This window comes from Cyprinodon variegatus, unplaced genomic scaffold (genome assembly GCF_000732505.1).
Source record: "Cyprinodon variegatus isolate N-32 unplaced genomic scaffold, C_variegatus-1.0 Scaffold662, whole genome shotgun sequence".
NCBI classification, from domain to species: Eukaryota; Metazoa; Chordata; class Actinopteri; order Cyprinodontiformes; family Cyprinodontidae; genus Cyprinodon; species Cyprinodon variegatus.
Window position 1 is genome coordinate 218,494 of NW_015151115.1, and position 15,447 is coordinate 233,940.

The window sequence follows — 15,447 nt, forward strand, 5'->3', positions numbered from 1 at the left end:
TGTCCACGCTGTCTGAAATCTCAATTTACTCTTTAATCAATATAATTAAGAATCACAGAGCTAAGAACTGATTCTGAATAGGTGAAATCACCCCAAGTCTGGAGTTCATATAATGTGTGTTTTTTATAATAGTTTGTAGAAATAAAGGTATTTTTCAATGAAGTCAAACTGAGGATGAAGTGAAGTGAATACGGAATTACTTGTTGGTTCCGTTTGAACTTTAAACAGTGATTATAGGCAGGTCATTTCAAATTAAGGATAAAAGAGCCAATTTGATTAAAGTATTAATTGATTCTCAATGCTTTTAATTGTATATTGTAAGACTATCCTTTGATTTTTACAGAACTGGGATTTCATGAATCCTATAATCACCATTGAAGGACTGCCTAAAGTTTTAAACTCTCAAATCAATAGAAAACAGCTAAAAATGCACCTTTTCATGTTTTTTAAGCCTGAAGCTTTTAAATGAAAATAAAAATTTGTGGGATAAAAAGTGACAGGAACATTCAAAGATCAGAAATCAAACCGTTAGCTTCAGTGAAAGTCAAACATAATAGAGACTAAGCATCCTGGGGAAGACTGCTGCTGACAGCCTTCTGATAGTTATGATTTATTCAGATACACCTTTACAGATTCATTTAATAAAGTAAAAGTATTTTGTTTATTGCACGCCAAGTCATTCAGGAGATGTTTTCATCAATGCTTTCTGCACAGAGCCCAACAGTCAGCTCTCTTTACATTCTGTTATTCCTAGATGTGCAAACTTGATGCTGTGTAGAGCAGCTTTAGTGAAGTGCCTGATACAAGAGGATAAATCAAATTGTTGGGAAATTCCAATAACGCGCATATATATATATATATATATATATATATATATGAACATTTTGTTTATTTGTATAACTAAAACAAATCTCCAAAGCTTGCAGAAAACTTCCTCTGTGATCCATTGACTTGCTCCATTATTACATCGGGACAGCAGGTCCTAAACTCCCTGCCGAACAGAACATATCTGAGAGGTCACTGACCTTTGGTTTTGGTCTCACTCTTCGCTTAAAGCTGTAAATATTCTGTATTCTCAAAGATCCCCTTTTGAGAAGCAGGTTTGTTTATTTTTAAAAGTAGCTTAAACTCTTCTGGTTGTGGGAATATTTACAGGAGTCAATTTTTGCCTAGAAGAAATGAAACAAACTAAACTACCTCACTTAAGGTATTTCCCTTCATCAGGCACTTTTAGGATTAAAGACCTCTGATGTTGGAGGCATAAGATTTGCTTCCCGCAAACGAGGCCTGCATCTTGCTCCAAAACATCTTTGTTAAAGATGCGACAGATATGCTTTCCACTAAATGCTCAGTCTTCACATTAATGATAAAATACTTTTGAACAATTCTTAAACATACAGGAGGACAGATCCTAAAGGTGTGCCCATACACAACTTGTATTCAAAAGATGGAGAACTTAAAGTAAACCACAAAAACATGTCCGGAAGGAACAGAAACTAAAACATCCGTTTTTAAGTTACAAATTGACTGGAATTCAGGACACAATTCCAGTCAGCTGATTTAGCAGGAATTGGGGAGACAGAAGAGAAAATAATCCACTTTAAAACCAGCAAACCAAAACCCGTTTTAAGCTCAAACACCCTAAATGTTCATGTATTTTTAGAGAAACTTGCTCCAAATTGCTGTGATCACTAACCAGGATGGTCCTGGATTATGCATGGATTATTTCAGAACTTCAATGAGGCTCATCTTACATCATAATCAAAGTCTGATCTCCTGCTGAGTCGATTGAATTGATGAGAATCTAAAACGTAAACAGGTTCATTTTTTTAAGCTTTATTCTCGGATTCTCCCAATAAAACTATTGGGTCAGATAAAAAAAAAAAAAAAAAAAAAAAATGCCCATAAACCTAAAAAGTAAACCAATAATATGGTGTTGGTTTGTTACAAATGCAACATGGTGGACTTTGGATCCCGACACAACAATCAATCAGCCAGGGGGTCAGTTTGGTCCTGGATCCGATCTGCAGTCCAAATACTGACCAATTGGATTTTCTGTCGTTACACATGAAAATGCATCAAAACTAAGCGGTCTCGCCTCTTTCAGTCCATAAACTCATCACCCAGCAGCAGATATTGTTGTGGTATACTTTTTGAATTTAACAAAAAACAGAGGTGAGACACATTATGCTTTGATGTATATGGTAGGATAATCTCCTAAATTCCTCACTTTCCATTTACGTGCAAAGCAAAATCATAGATCTAGACTTGAGAATTTCTCAAAGTGGAATTAGTAGGTGATTGTATCGGCCAGGGAAAGCCTTACTGGTGCGTCTTCTGCTTATGGAAGAAATATTCACCATTTCAACCCTAAACTACTGTTGAACGTTTCTGTGTCTGTATAGTGTGGCTCAACCGCCCCTCAAAATGTCTGAAGTGGCCGATTATGTTTGCGACAGTTATTAACATCATAATAAATAAAATAAAAAATCAGCAGGGAGGCTGTAAAAACAAAAACAATGTGTAGACATGGAGGGACGTAGGAGGGCAAACATCTCTGGCACGCCACAGGTGGCTCGTCACATCTGGATTATCCTCCACAAACAGCACTTGCCTTCAGTGTCATTCTGGAGCAGGTTTAAAGAAAAAAGAAAAAAACTCTGCTGGTGTCACCACGATGAGAACCACACCCTCCATTAAACCACAAATTGGTGGTTGCCGCTGTGGTTTGCCGTGTAGGCCTGTCCGCTGTACTGGAAGTGATCAGTCAGCACGGGATTCCAGCTGTGCTGCTGTTCTGAGCTGTAGGAGTACGGCCCGGATCCGTTTGCCTGGGTCCTCTCTAGCATCGGGTTGTCAAAAGACAGCAGGTCCTGCGTGCTGGTTGGCAGCTTCTTCTTCTGCTTGTTGGCGTCATATTTAGCCTGATGAGGAGGATGAGATAGGAAGGTTTGAGTAAAGCCATCAGTGGTAAACAGATAAACAGATTTAAAGAAAACCCATCGAAGTCTACAGAAAATTAGGCAAAATGAGACATGTTTAGACATTTTAAGGATATAAATTCTAACCTCATTTAAAATTTTATTGACATCTTTCTTTTAGGGTTGAATTGACTTACCTTGTTGTAGAGGAAGACCCCAAGAATAGCTGTCATCATTCCCAGGACATTGGTGAGGGTGACTGGGTTGCGCAACATGAACAGAGATATACTGATGACCATGATCCTCTTGGTAGCGTTGGCAACTGCATAGCTGAGAGGGCTGACGAGGTTCAGGATACTAAAAGCGATGACGTTCTGTGCAAAATTACAGAAGCCGCTGATGAGGAGGAGGAAAAAGGTGCCTGCCCATCCTGAAATCTCCGACTGAAATGGAAGCAGATGTGTTCGACTCAGTTCACAGTCAAAACCGCTTTAGGTTCATGATTACCTGCAAGTGGTGCAACTACAAATCTAACATTGGTACCCACCAGATCCCCACTGACAAGAAACACAGAGAAGTCCACCAGAACCCAGGTGGGCAGCATGAAGAACATGGCGTTAAAGCCCAGGATGTTCAGAAGCCTCAGGTGATGCACGCCTGTGTCACGCAGCACCTTTAACAGAGAGGAGGGGAAATGACTTTAAAACAAGACAAACAGGACTGATTACAATACTAAACATGTTCCTGTTAAATAAAGCTTCAAAAAAACAAGTCACAATCTTCTCACTCATTTGGAGGAAAGTCATGATCATGAGGTGACTTACCTTTTTGGAGAAGATGTTCTGCAGAGAGAAGCAGAGTGTTGCAGCGAGGGCGCTGATCAACCCTGACACATCAAAGGAGAGCTCGGTCATGGTGGCCAGCAGAACCCCACCGATGATCGGGATGAGCGACACATACACCTACAAAACAGGATCAGGAAATAAAGACCACTTCCCGCACTGACTCATGGCGCATTTCCCACTGCAGGTTCTCTATTTTCAGCACAGACTGATCTCTAAACTACTGCAGTAGTTTATGATTAAAAAATAACGCTTCTGATAATGAAGTTTTAGATATTATTTTCAGTTAGATAGCCTTTAAAATAGAAAAATGCTACTTTCACTGATCTAGGCCATAGAAAATATGTATCTGCAAATAAAGTAATACTTGATTTGGATTTAGAAAAACTGTATGGAGAGTGAAAATACAAAAAAAAAAAGGAATTTATATGATAATTGATTCAGAATAGGAAAATTAATGTCGTATGTATGTATATACAAATATATACATCCACAGGGGACTGCGGCTCACTGGCTTAAAGTATCGTTATAAATCTGAGATTCATTTGCATGCTTCTTAGAATAGGTTTTGAAATACATGACTCACACTGCTAAACTAAACTCTCTTTGAGACTAAGAAAAACGCCGTTCTAAGAAACCCAAATCCCCAAAACATAGAAGATAAAACACTAACGTCTAAGGAGGGATCTAAAGTGACTGATGCAGAGCAGAATTTTAAGTCACCAAATCATGCTGAGTGACTGAAAAGGCAAAGACTAACATGGATGGTTGGGTTCTTCATGTAATCCTGTTTATTAGATTAAATCTGTAAATGTTTGGACCAACTATTGGAAACTTCAAATCCTAAAGGCTCATTTTACAGTTGATGTACCCGTTCTGTCTCAGAACTGAATCGCGAAGTAAATATAACACGCTGGTGCCAGACACACAAGTCTGTCTAACGTTTAGCCAGCATGACTGTTCCTTCATCAAAACCAAGGAAGACCTCAGAGGTTCTAAATAAGTGAATGTCTGTCGCCACGAGCAATATCAAATCTTCAACATTAAAAAGCTAACAAAGTTTAAGCCAGCCCTCTTTAATAGGACATAACCAAAGACAGAGAGTTTTGTTATAATATAAACAAAAAAAAAAAGTGTTATGCCAGTGGCTCACGTTGTTATTCCCAATACTATAAAATATTCCCTCATTCACCAATGTTGATGTTCTTTAGAAAACTCTCCTTAATTTACTGTAATCTCTTCTTGGTGAAATATGGAAGCCTAAACTTTGTTTCAGGAAGTGCAACTTTTTAGCCTGACAGGCTGCACTGATTTGCGTCATGAATCAGTCTATAAAAAAGCTGGTAGAGCCTGATTTAAAAGGCAGTTAACGTACAGGAGAAAGATGTGATGCAAAAAATTCTCTTTGAAAAAGACAAATAATAATAATAATAATAATAATAATAACTAACAGCAGACAGTTGTTCATATCTTAAAGACATATCTAGCTCCTGTGGGAAATAATAAATAATATCATTTAAACGTCACTGCAGCCAGAATCTTGACTGATTACAGAGAAATGCTGTAATGGGCAATTCTGATGGAAGTAGAAACCCCCACCTCTCGCTCTGTGATTGTGTTGGCCTGGCTAAACCCTTCTAAATCCAAGTTTAATCGAAGAGGCAGACATTAAAAAAAGGGGGGCTGATTATGTTGAAAGTTTTTATTGTTGTAAACACTCCAAACTCTAGATTTAGTATACGCTGTCAGAGGAACAGAACATCTACACCATAGTGTTACTTCACGGATCACCACTTTTCACCAGACAAGGACTCCCACAGACACTTTATAGCTTTTTGTTGTGTCATGTCAGAAAAATAAGTACACAAAGAAATTATCACCCCACACCAAAACAACCTCTCTTAATGAAAAAAGACAGGAACCCCACGACCGTTTAGCTGGTCTCTAGTCCACAGTGCTGCACAGAAATCGCTCATCTTCCTCCTTTTTAAGGAGAGGGATGACATTTGAAAAATCTAAACATTTTTTGTATGCCATATATTCTTTAGTGAAGAGCACTTAAACTAAACGTAAGCTAAAGTCTGTAGGAGCCAGAGGGCCTTTAATATGGAAGGAATCAGTTTCCTACGACTTTGTTAAAGGAATAAGGAAAACACTTAGCAAAACACTCACATACTGCTTCAACATTGGGCTAAAGAACACCATCAAAATGAAAAAGTCCTCCCGAATCTGAAAAGGCAGTCAGTGAATTAAGGTTTGATTGTGATGAACAAAGGGTGGATGAAGATATTGCATTTATAATGACTTCTCTCTGTGAATTTGCCGATTCCTTCCACGGTACTCCGCTTGCTCCCACAGTCAAAGATAACTCTCAACACACTAAGGTGTGTGTTTGGGGGGTAGCATGGTTGGTTTTCTCATGCATCTCTGTGATGGACTGAAGACCTGACCAGGCTCTTTATCATATCTCACCCAGTGACTGCTAGGGACATATGCCAGAACCCCCCCCAAAAAAACAAGAAAAACAGAGTCCACTATAAAACAAACCAGATTGCAGAGTTTACTAGTTATCAGTTCAAAGGAACTACTTTAAAAGGAAAGGATGTCTTCAAGAAACCCCCAAACTTCCTGGGTTTAAGCCAGCGTGGAGGATGCTCCACAGACCCCACTGATTTTAATATCAGCTCTCTCTTTGACTACAGAGATTCCTCCACATCTACACGATTTCTGTTAATATTATGAACCATCATTGATGAGGCCAGTCTGCTATTAATTACCAAACTACTGGTTCATTTTAATCCAATTTGTTCAGTCTTTACATGTGTTCATTATTCCCTCATAGAATCAGTCTATGTAAAACATCCTACATGGCAGTCATAGATTGATCAGTGGAATGCAGGAGGTGATGTGGCTGAAAAGTCTTTGCTCGCTGACCCCTGACCCTCTAAAGAGTGCAAGCGACGGAAACTTTGGTGGGCGGCTGTAATATGAGATGCAGCAGAAGCACAGCAGGCCAACTGCGCCACATCACCACTGCTCGGCCTCAGCCTGAAACAGAGCGGGATCTGTGCTTGAAATGCTCTGAACCGACTCACCCTTGTAGTTTGCTTCTCCCTCATTATAATTCTTGATAACAGCACCACCCATATTGGCATTGTGGCTTTTACTGCGAAAGAGACAGAAGAAAGGGAGCGTGTCAGTTTTAAAACAACAAGATCCGTGATGATACCTAGTAGACACAGAGAACCATTTAAAGGGCTATAATATGTTAATGGAGGTCAGAACTGGGTCCACGCCTCTGTCAAATAATACACGCCGTCATTCAGGGATTTACATGTCTAAACAGTGGTGCGTCATTTCTACGCAGAGTGATTTATAAATGAATCAGCTGCATCCTAAGCAATGCTGAAGAACTAGCTTTACGACATTTGATAATTATTACAACAAGTTTAAAGGACTTTATGTACAAAGAAACTCAAATGCAGCATTTTATATCGACCAGCCAAAACAGAAAAATACAGTCAATGGAAATTATAAATGCACAAATTATTTAGCCAGAAATAATAAAAAAATTTAAATAAAAAACACTGATAAGTGTTTTCCTTATACCTTAGTCAAATATATCATGCGTCTCAGTCAAGAACACATGCTTTCACGCACCATCAGTGATAATCTTGTGTAATCTCATTTTTAAATGAAACACTACTTAGTTAAAGGATCTGCATTTTTTTTTTAAAGAATGAACATATTTATTTACTTCATCATTTGGACATAGGTGAGCTCCAAATGGTGAAGATTAAATTGACCTACAACCGCTAAGGAATCATGGAAGGATTAAAAGTAGGAGACGATCTAATGACTTGTATTCATCCTCCAAAAATAAAAATAAAATGATACTCACAAACACACCTTTGTTTTCATGACATATGGGGACATTTAATTGATTTCCATTCATTTTATATGGCCTAACCCTAAACTAAACTGAATTTACACGTATAATCCTAAACCTAACCCCATCCCAAAAGAAAAGAACTTTACCATATGAGGACCAGCTGAATGTCCCCATATGTACCTGCAAGTCCCTGAATGTAGGAATTTTTATTTAAAAACTTCCTCCACGTTGTAGGTAAAAGAAGACTACACACACAACTTTAGAGATGAAGCATCTCTAAAAGCACTACTTTGAGGTCTTAATATACACGTGGAACTGTGTCAGTATTGCTATTTTTTTTCCACCGCTGTTTAAAGAAGTTGTAGTTTTGCTTCCTAAAAATGCATCTTAAAGCAGGATCATTGGTAAGTGATTTATTGCTTGGAAAACTTAAACAGAGTTGTGTTTTGAATGTTTAACAATGTGTTTCAGGAGCTGCTCCAGTATCAGTGTGGGAAACATCCATATGACAAAGGAGAACGGCAGACTTTTTCCCAGCTGTCACTCTACTAGAATATTTCTATAAATCAGTCAGATGGACACTACCAAAACACTAATGGCCTCAGTAAATTAGAATATAAAAAGGGTTATAGCAGCAGCAAAATTGTAATATCTGAAATTCAATATTTGGCTGTTTTTAAGAGAGTGCTATTATTTTCAAAATAATTTCTGTCCGTTTTTAACACTATAGCTTGGAGCAAATACAACTACGGACTCAGTTTCTTAGAAAAACATCAGTTACAGAGGAGCAAATATGCAACAACATAGATAAAAGAAAATAAAAAAAATCACTAGAAAGAGTTCTGACATTATAGCCATCAATGGGGGACAAATTTAGGTTCATTGCCATAAATACAACAGAGGCTATATTACAGCAAAAAGAGCAGAATAAACTGATTAGACACATTCCTTGAAAATATCAAAACATCAATGTAAAAAAAAAAACTGCTGTTCATCGAGTGCTTTACCCAACTAAATAAGTGAAAAATGTATGCTGAGAGAAAAAAGAAGCAGAAGAACCAACAGCAACAACTATGTCCACAATATGTGTTGTGCCACTCCTCAACCTAAGGTCCGAAGGACCCCGTCCACATAGGCAGGGTCCTTCGGAGGCTGCGAAAATTAGGAGGCCAGAAAAGTTCTCCTGTAGATTGGAACAGGTACGGCCTTCCACAGCTGTCAACGCCCCTCAATCGGTGTATGCACCGTCGCCTAGCAACCGTGTTGACCCACAAAGCAGGCAAAGAAAGGATGCCAAACTACTTACTATAGTTCTGTGTGCAAATTACATTTCTGAGGAGCTTCAGCAGCAGTACCTTCATTGCAGGTATCAGATTTATAGTACACAGAAAAGAGAGGTTCTAAATGAGGACGGCTGACATGAAAGAGTGTTTAAAAAATGAGTGCTGTTTATAATAGAGTATCAAAAGGCTTTTATCCACCGCTCTGAATAATTATCACAGCAAGTATTAGGAATTCAAACTTAGGAAGACAAGCATTTTTGTTTAAAAATATATATTTAACGGGTGTAAAATAAAATTTTTGAGAAAGCAACTTTCTGGTCTTCCCAAGGAAAGTAAAAGCCAAGTGGTTAGGGCAAAAAGCTTGGAATCCTGATGCACTGGGTCTCTGAGCAAAGACCCTTAACCCCCACACAATGACAGCCCACTGCTACCCAAGGGGATGGGTTAAATGCAGAACGAATTTCGTTGCTCTGTACTTGAGACGGTGTTATAATAAGAAAAAAGCTGGGAAAGTTATAACCAATGTATTTCGCAGAAATAAACACACACATAATTGTTCATGTAATAAATCCACATTATGATTGAGATCCAGACTCTGGATTTAAAAACAGACCAGAATAATTGTTTTACTCATATCACCGCTTATTTTGATGCAACAGTGTTTGATAATATGCAAAATGCCAAAATAGATGTCGTGATGCCTAATGTTACATTTATAAAACTAATAAATCAAGCCATTCTTAGATCTTGATGCAAATTCATGCAGAGTAGGGCAGAAACACGTTAGTTATTTGAGTAATTGTTTGGGGAAAAAAAGGTTTACTACTCAATACTATTCAATTTTAGTTTAACATCTTAATAAAACAACGTTAGTTTTATTTGAGCAAAATATTGGACTACTCCATCCATCGTGCGTTATTTCACTAAATAAAAAACAACATTGGTTTGAAAAAGTATCTCCTCTGGAATTTTTTTTGTCCAAATATGGCCTTTCAAAATACCAGAATTTGCATACAACCATACAGTTTGGTCTATCTTTACATCATTTTAAATTTTTGATGTTATGAGGGGGTACTTTACGACTTAAGTACACTTAGTTGTTTTTTTTTTAAGCTATATTTTACTTTTACTTGACTAAAAATATAATAAAGTAGTTTTACTCTTATTTGAGTTGGATTTTTAGCTTTAGAACTAGAGATAAACTCTGCCAACCGGATCCAGTAACGGACCCTCCCCCCTGAGGCATCTTTAAATCAGTAAGCTAGCAAGCTAGCAACTGCCGGTTCGCTTATAACTATAAAATAATACAAAGTTAAAGCCAAAACGTGTACTTTTAAATTTACATAAAAATACTTGTCTAATTTCTTCTTGAACAACAGTGTCACACATCACTCCTGACTCTTTAAATGGCCGTGTCGGTAGCTGGCCAGCCGTTAGCCGCAAAGCTAACATCAGCTGACAGATACCGACACATCATCAAGTTACCCCGGATGGCAGCTTCCATTAGCATGGTTTTTACATAGCAAACCTTCTCCACTCACCTGTGTGGGCATACGAAACGGGCACCTTCCATATGCTGAAGTGAGCCGAAACGGACGCGAAGTATTTTCCGAAAGCTAAAGGCAGGATGTACCATCGGTAGTACCTGCTCGGCAGTTCTGTTTTGGGGACTCCCCATGCCCGCAGCAGCGGCGGGAGGAAGACAACAACGGAGATGATGTGAAAGAGAGAAACCGTTACGGGATACGGAAATCCGTTGAGGATTATTTTGTTGATGATGTTTCCTCCAGAACTGACTGTGTACCAGAACGCACACAGCACAGCTATCCGGATCCCTTCCTTGACCGGGGTCCGCTCCACCGCAGCCATCTTTCTGCGCGGAGTGACGAGTCACCACCGCTGTGAATGGTTGGAACGAAGGGGCGGGGCCATTGATGAACCGGGAGCTTTGCTTCCGGTCACGGATTTCAAAATAAAACAACACGAAAATAAACACGCGCGTGTAAATAAATTGGTGCTTCTCAGAGTAAGATTACTAGATACAGAATCACGGATTAATTATACGCCGAGTGAAATATTACAAATGTCAATTTCAGTTAATTCTGGATGATCATAGTTCCAGAGGCGTAGCCAGAAAATTTTTATAAGGGTGGCCAGGCAATAACCACTGTACACTGAGGGGCGGCCAAAAGTAGATAGGCACCAAGACCTCAGGGTCAATCTACACTGTTCCAACAGGAAAATTAATGAGCAAAACATCCATATTTTCTTAATAAAGACAAACTATACTTTCCCACAGCCTTTTCTTACTATTAGACGAATATATTCAAACATCCGTGATTTCTAGATAAAAGGTATAATGGGTAGAATTCTTTTCAGGTTGAGTGTTGGGCAAACATCTTTTCCATCGTCATTACTTACCTACTTATATCAGTAATCATTCTGCATAAAATTGATATTTACAAGTACTAATATCTACATAAATGTATTATTTAATCATTTTATTGAAATTTTTATTTATCTATGATTTCACAGAAGACTCATAGATGACTTGCAGACACATCATTTTCTATTTACCCCATAAAACACAAAATCTATTTCTGCTTGAATTCTGTATTTATCATCTTTATTGTTAGTATATCAATGTGCATAACTAACCATAGTGGTTTTGTTGTCAAGTAATTGTTAATATATGAAAAATGAAAATGTTTTGAATATTCCACTTGAGAGTATTACTGTTGCCACCATCTGTATTAGAGGGAAATAAATGAAAGGGGTGGCCGATGATTGGCTAAGGGTGGCCGTGGCCACCCCTGCCCCCCTATGTAGCTCCGCCCTTGCAGAGTTCACGCCTTAGCATAATGAACAAACTGGCTGCTCTTTACTCCAAAGGGAATGGCAAAGAACAATGGTGAATATGTTACGGGTGATGTTTGGTTTATTGAATTGTTGCAAATTATTTATTGAATTTGTGCAAATTTCTTTAGCTGAAGCATGGCTCCCAATATCTATGCAGTGCGGGGACTTCAAACCTGATATCTGTGAGGATGGTACTGCTGCTGAAGCTCCTCATAAAGGAAATTAGCACATAGAACAGTAGTAAGCAGCTCAGCACCCATTCTTTGCCTGCTTTGCGGGCAGTAAATGATGACTCCTGTTAATTTGTCATTAATGAGTTTTTAAATTAAAGACTTCAGTATGTTTAAGAAATGAACACAATCCTGTTTCGAGATACAAATACAAACAAATGTAGAAAAACATGTATAGAAACTTGCAGTACAAAATGAAAGCTTAATGAAGCAAAGCTCCAACAGACCAAAAATATTTAATAAAAAAACATATTTCAACATGTGAACTTCAGATTTGATCAAATGAGTTAATGAACACTTCACCGTGTTTTAGTCTAGACATACATAAGGCAATATATTCAGTCTGCTCTCATCTCCATCTGGATCTAAAGAGATGCACTCTGTCCAGTCGTACCAGTTACCCTTGGTGTCGTAGCAGCCGTTAACTCCGGACCAACGCTGCCTCTGTAATCGGTTCAAGTCGTCTTTGTTGATTTCTCTGCTTATTCCAGGCAAGTCTTTGGCAGGATAGTCTGATGCTAGAATGTGAGTTTCTGTGGCCATGCTTTTCCGATGATCCACTCTCTTACAAACCTCAGTCGTAAAGGAGTGGGCACCAGGTGCGTGGACACCAGAGGAGGACAGGATATTGCTCTTTTGGGTGAGGTGTGAGTGGAATATTTCACTCCTTGACACCTCTTTCCAGTCCGCCTGCTGAAATGGACTCAGAGCAACAGGTGGATTTGGCTTCAACTGTTCTGATGATTGTAGTTCAGAGCCTTCCTTTTTTCCCAAAGTCTCCTTAAAGCAGGTGTGTTTAATTTGTCCTGTTAATGGATCAAATGTCAGTCTTCTGTCTTTTTTCCTTGCTGGTCCACTACAGTCTTCTGTAATTTGTCTATCTAGGTTTACGGCATATTCTTTAGCCCTGTATTTTTGTCGTTTCTTTTTCCAGGCGTCATTTATAGCATCATCTTCATCCAAACCGACAGACCCACACCCAGATTTAGGGCCTGATGAATTGGAAGTCCTGCTTCCAGCTAACAAATTTACCCCCCTTGATTGCTCTGTCTGAACCCTGAACGACTGAGTAGAATCACCCAGTCCAGAGACATCCTCAGCCCCATTATTCACACCTGCACTATTCTGTGCTTTAGGATAATTTTTTTTAAATTCAGCTTCTTGCTTTAGATTCTGAGGACGCTGCAGCGGCAGTAAATTGGAACTCCTGGGCTGATGCTGCCCCCCAGGGGCGGGTTTATTGCATCTAACTTGCTGGTGCATAAGAGTGCTGGGAGGCTTACTGTATAAAGAGGCGCTGGGATGAGGTTTGACAGCATGAACAGGGACTTTATTGGGTTTGTTATTGTCTAAATGTTTAGTCAATTGGTGTTGTTGAATATTTGCAGCAGTTTTAAAACATCTGTTCAATCCGTTGGGTGACAGCTGTATTGTCGGTTGGGTGGATTCAACATGAGTGATTTTGGGCTTCTTTGTAGGTAAGAGTTGATCCCCTTTCTTGTCGCACCTTCGTTTCCTGTTGCTTATCTGATCAAGCGTCGGAGAGCAGTTGTTGAAGTCACCTCGGGCCTTTAACTTTGGCCCAGTTTTACACAAAGCTGGGGGGGATGCTGAGGGGGTGGAGCAGGGATGAGCGCTACCGTTGAAAGACCACGATGCATCAGTGAGTCCCTGGCGCAGCGAGCCCCCCTGCCCCGGCTCTATTAGTTTCTGCCAGTTCCGGAGGAGCTTCTTGGCTCTTTTTGCAAGGTCCTCGTTCTTGGTCTGTTTACGGATGTCGTTAATCAGCTTCCCGAGGCGGGTTTCCTTTAAACAAAACATCATGGATATTATCAATAACACACGTTATTAGACATAAAAAGTTATGTTTATTTTAAACGTACCTCCAGAACCTCTTTGCTCACAGGGTATCTCTCCAAACAGGAGATCACTTCCACGACCACCTTCATGTTGCATATCTGCTCAGGAGATAAAGGTTTGCATAAAAAAAACTACCAAAATGGGTCATAAAACAGTATCTATGTGGAGTTTCTTATAAAAAGTTTTCTTATTCTTCAATCAGAGTCGTCATTTTCAGACTCTATGCTTACAGCAATATTTATCAGTCAGCCTTGATTTTATAAAAGGTATTACAAAATTTCATTTTGGTGTGATGAATCTATGAGTTTTGCTCTATGTAATTAAAAGAGAGAAAGAAATTAACTTTTCAATAATATTCCTTATTATTAAGATGCATTCATTATTTTTTTTTTCAATCTGCATTGCAATCTATTCTTATGTTTTTATTTCATTTGTTAATAGATGCTTCTTTTTGTTTAATTTGTGTAACATTTGTTATCATTTTGTCATTTTAAGCATGTAAATGTAAATGGAGGAAAGGAAAGCCATATTTGCTGCCCCCAAAATAGGCAGCATATATTGAGGATCAGTTAGAATCATGTCAGAATAATTAGCATCGGCCTTAAAAAGCCTCTATCAGTTAATATCTAGTTCATTTCCCGGTCACTGGCACAGCAGCAACCACAAGAGTTTTAGGATCTAATTTAAAACCTAACTCTTCCCTCTGCCTGTGAGAAAGGATTTGCATTTTCTTTTTGGTCTTGGTCATATTGAGCCTGAAACCAGTATCGGTACATACTTTCAAAAAATGCAGGTGTAGCTTTGAGAGTCTATGCAAATGATTACTTTTGTTAAGTTGCTCATTTTTTCCCAGAATAAATCATTGACCTATTACTGTAGCTATTTTCAATAAATTAGAGTATCATCAAAATCTATTTATTGAAATCAGGCAGAAAACATTAAACTTGTATAATTGAATCCCAAATTCAGCTCCATGTGAGACCATTGAAAATGTATAAATGAAAATCTTGTTAAAAGATACTTAATCATAGAGAAGACTGCTGAGTTGGTGTTTGTTGAAAATCAGCACAGACTGATGCCCTCCACAAGGCGGGTTGCAGAGCAAACATATTATCAGAGAAGGTTGATGTTCAGATGGCAGCCTCTGAGCATATTAGAAGGACAGTTGAGTGGAAGAAAAAAAAATGTTTAGAAAAAGTGCCAATGGATCAAAAATAAAGGGAATGGACTGCTACTTAGCTGTTCAAGGCTTTAAGTTCAAATCAAAGTAAATGTTGCATTAGTTTTGAAACTATGGTCCACACGCTGCGCGTAAATTCCACAGTGATTGATGTCAGGGGGGAAATAAATCAGTGTGTTCATCAGAGAATGTACTAATATCTCCACCTTTACTCTGTTAGTGCAAAAATATTAGTCACTGATCATCATAATCTTACATTTTATCACACAGGGATCTTTTCAGAAAAGGAGCCATACTAGAAGATAGGCAGTATATTCTATGAAATGTTCATTAGGAATTAAAATACAGCAAAAACCACTGAAGTATTTCCCTCTTGTCAA

The 15,447-nt window shown here is 38.5% G+C and overlaps 2 protein-coding genes across 2 annotated transcripts in view; both read right to left on the minus strand.

The window, feature by feature from the left end:
- Positions 1-897: 897 nt before the first annotated feature.
- slc35e1 (solute carrier family 35 member E1) lies at positions 898-10,822 on the minus strand. Its single transcript, XM_015393900.1, has 6 exons — positions 10,480-10,822; positions 6,859-6,929; positions 3,746-3,883; positions 3,469-3,594; positions 3,119-3,364; positions 898-2,924 (listed from the first exon to the last, which is right to left on the minus strand). The coding sequence occupies exons 1-6, from the start codon at positions 10,805-10,807 to the stop codon at positions 2,697-2,699; spliced, it is 1,137 nt and encodes a 378-aa protein (XP_015249386.1). The 5' UTR covers positions 10,808-10,822; the 3' UTR covers positions 898-2,696.
- Positions 10,823-12,213: 1,391 nt separating this feature from the next.
- The window catches only part of med26 (mediator complex subunit 26), a 3,772-nt gene continuing 538 nt past the window's right edge, over positions 12,214-15,447 (minus strand). The window contains exons 3-4 of the mRNA XM_015393913.1: positions 13,911-13,985; positions 12,214-13,833 (exon numbers count right to left, since the gene is read on the minus strand). Coding sequence (XP_015249399.1) covers positions 12,337-13,833; positions 13,911-13,985 — 1,572 coding nt within the window. The 3' untranslated portion in view covers positions 12,214-12,336. The remainder of the gene's footprint in view (positions 13,834-13,910; positions 13,986-15,447) is intronic.

Coding starts and splice junctions, on each gene's coding strand:
- slc35e1 (XM_015393900.1), bottom strand. CDS start 10,807: ATGGCTGCGGTGGAGCGGACCCCGGTCAAGGAAGGGATCCGGATAGCT. Junction 3,365..3,468: donor TTCTTGTCAGTGGGGATCTG/GTGGGTACCAAT, acceptor CTTCCATTTCAG/TCGGAGATTTCAGGATGGGC. Junction 2,925..3,118: donor GGGTCTTCCTCTACAACAAG/GTAAGTCAATTC, acceptor CCTCCTCATCAG/GCTAAATATGACGCCAACAA.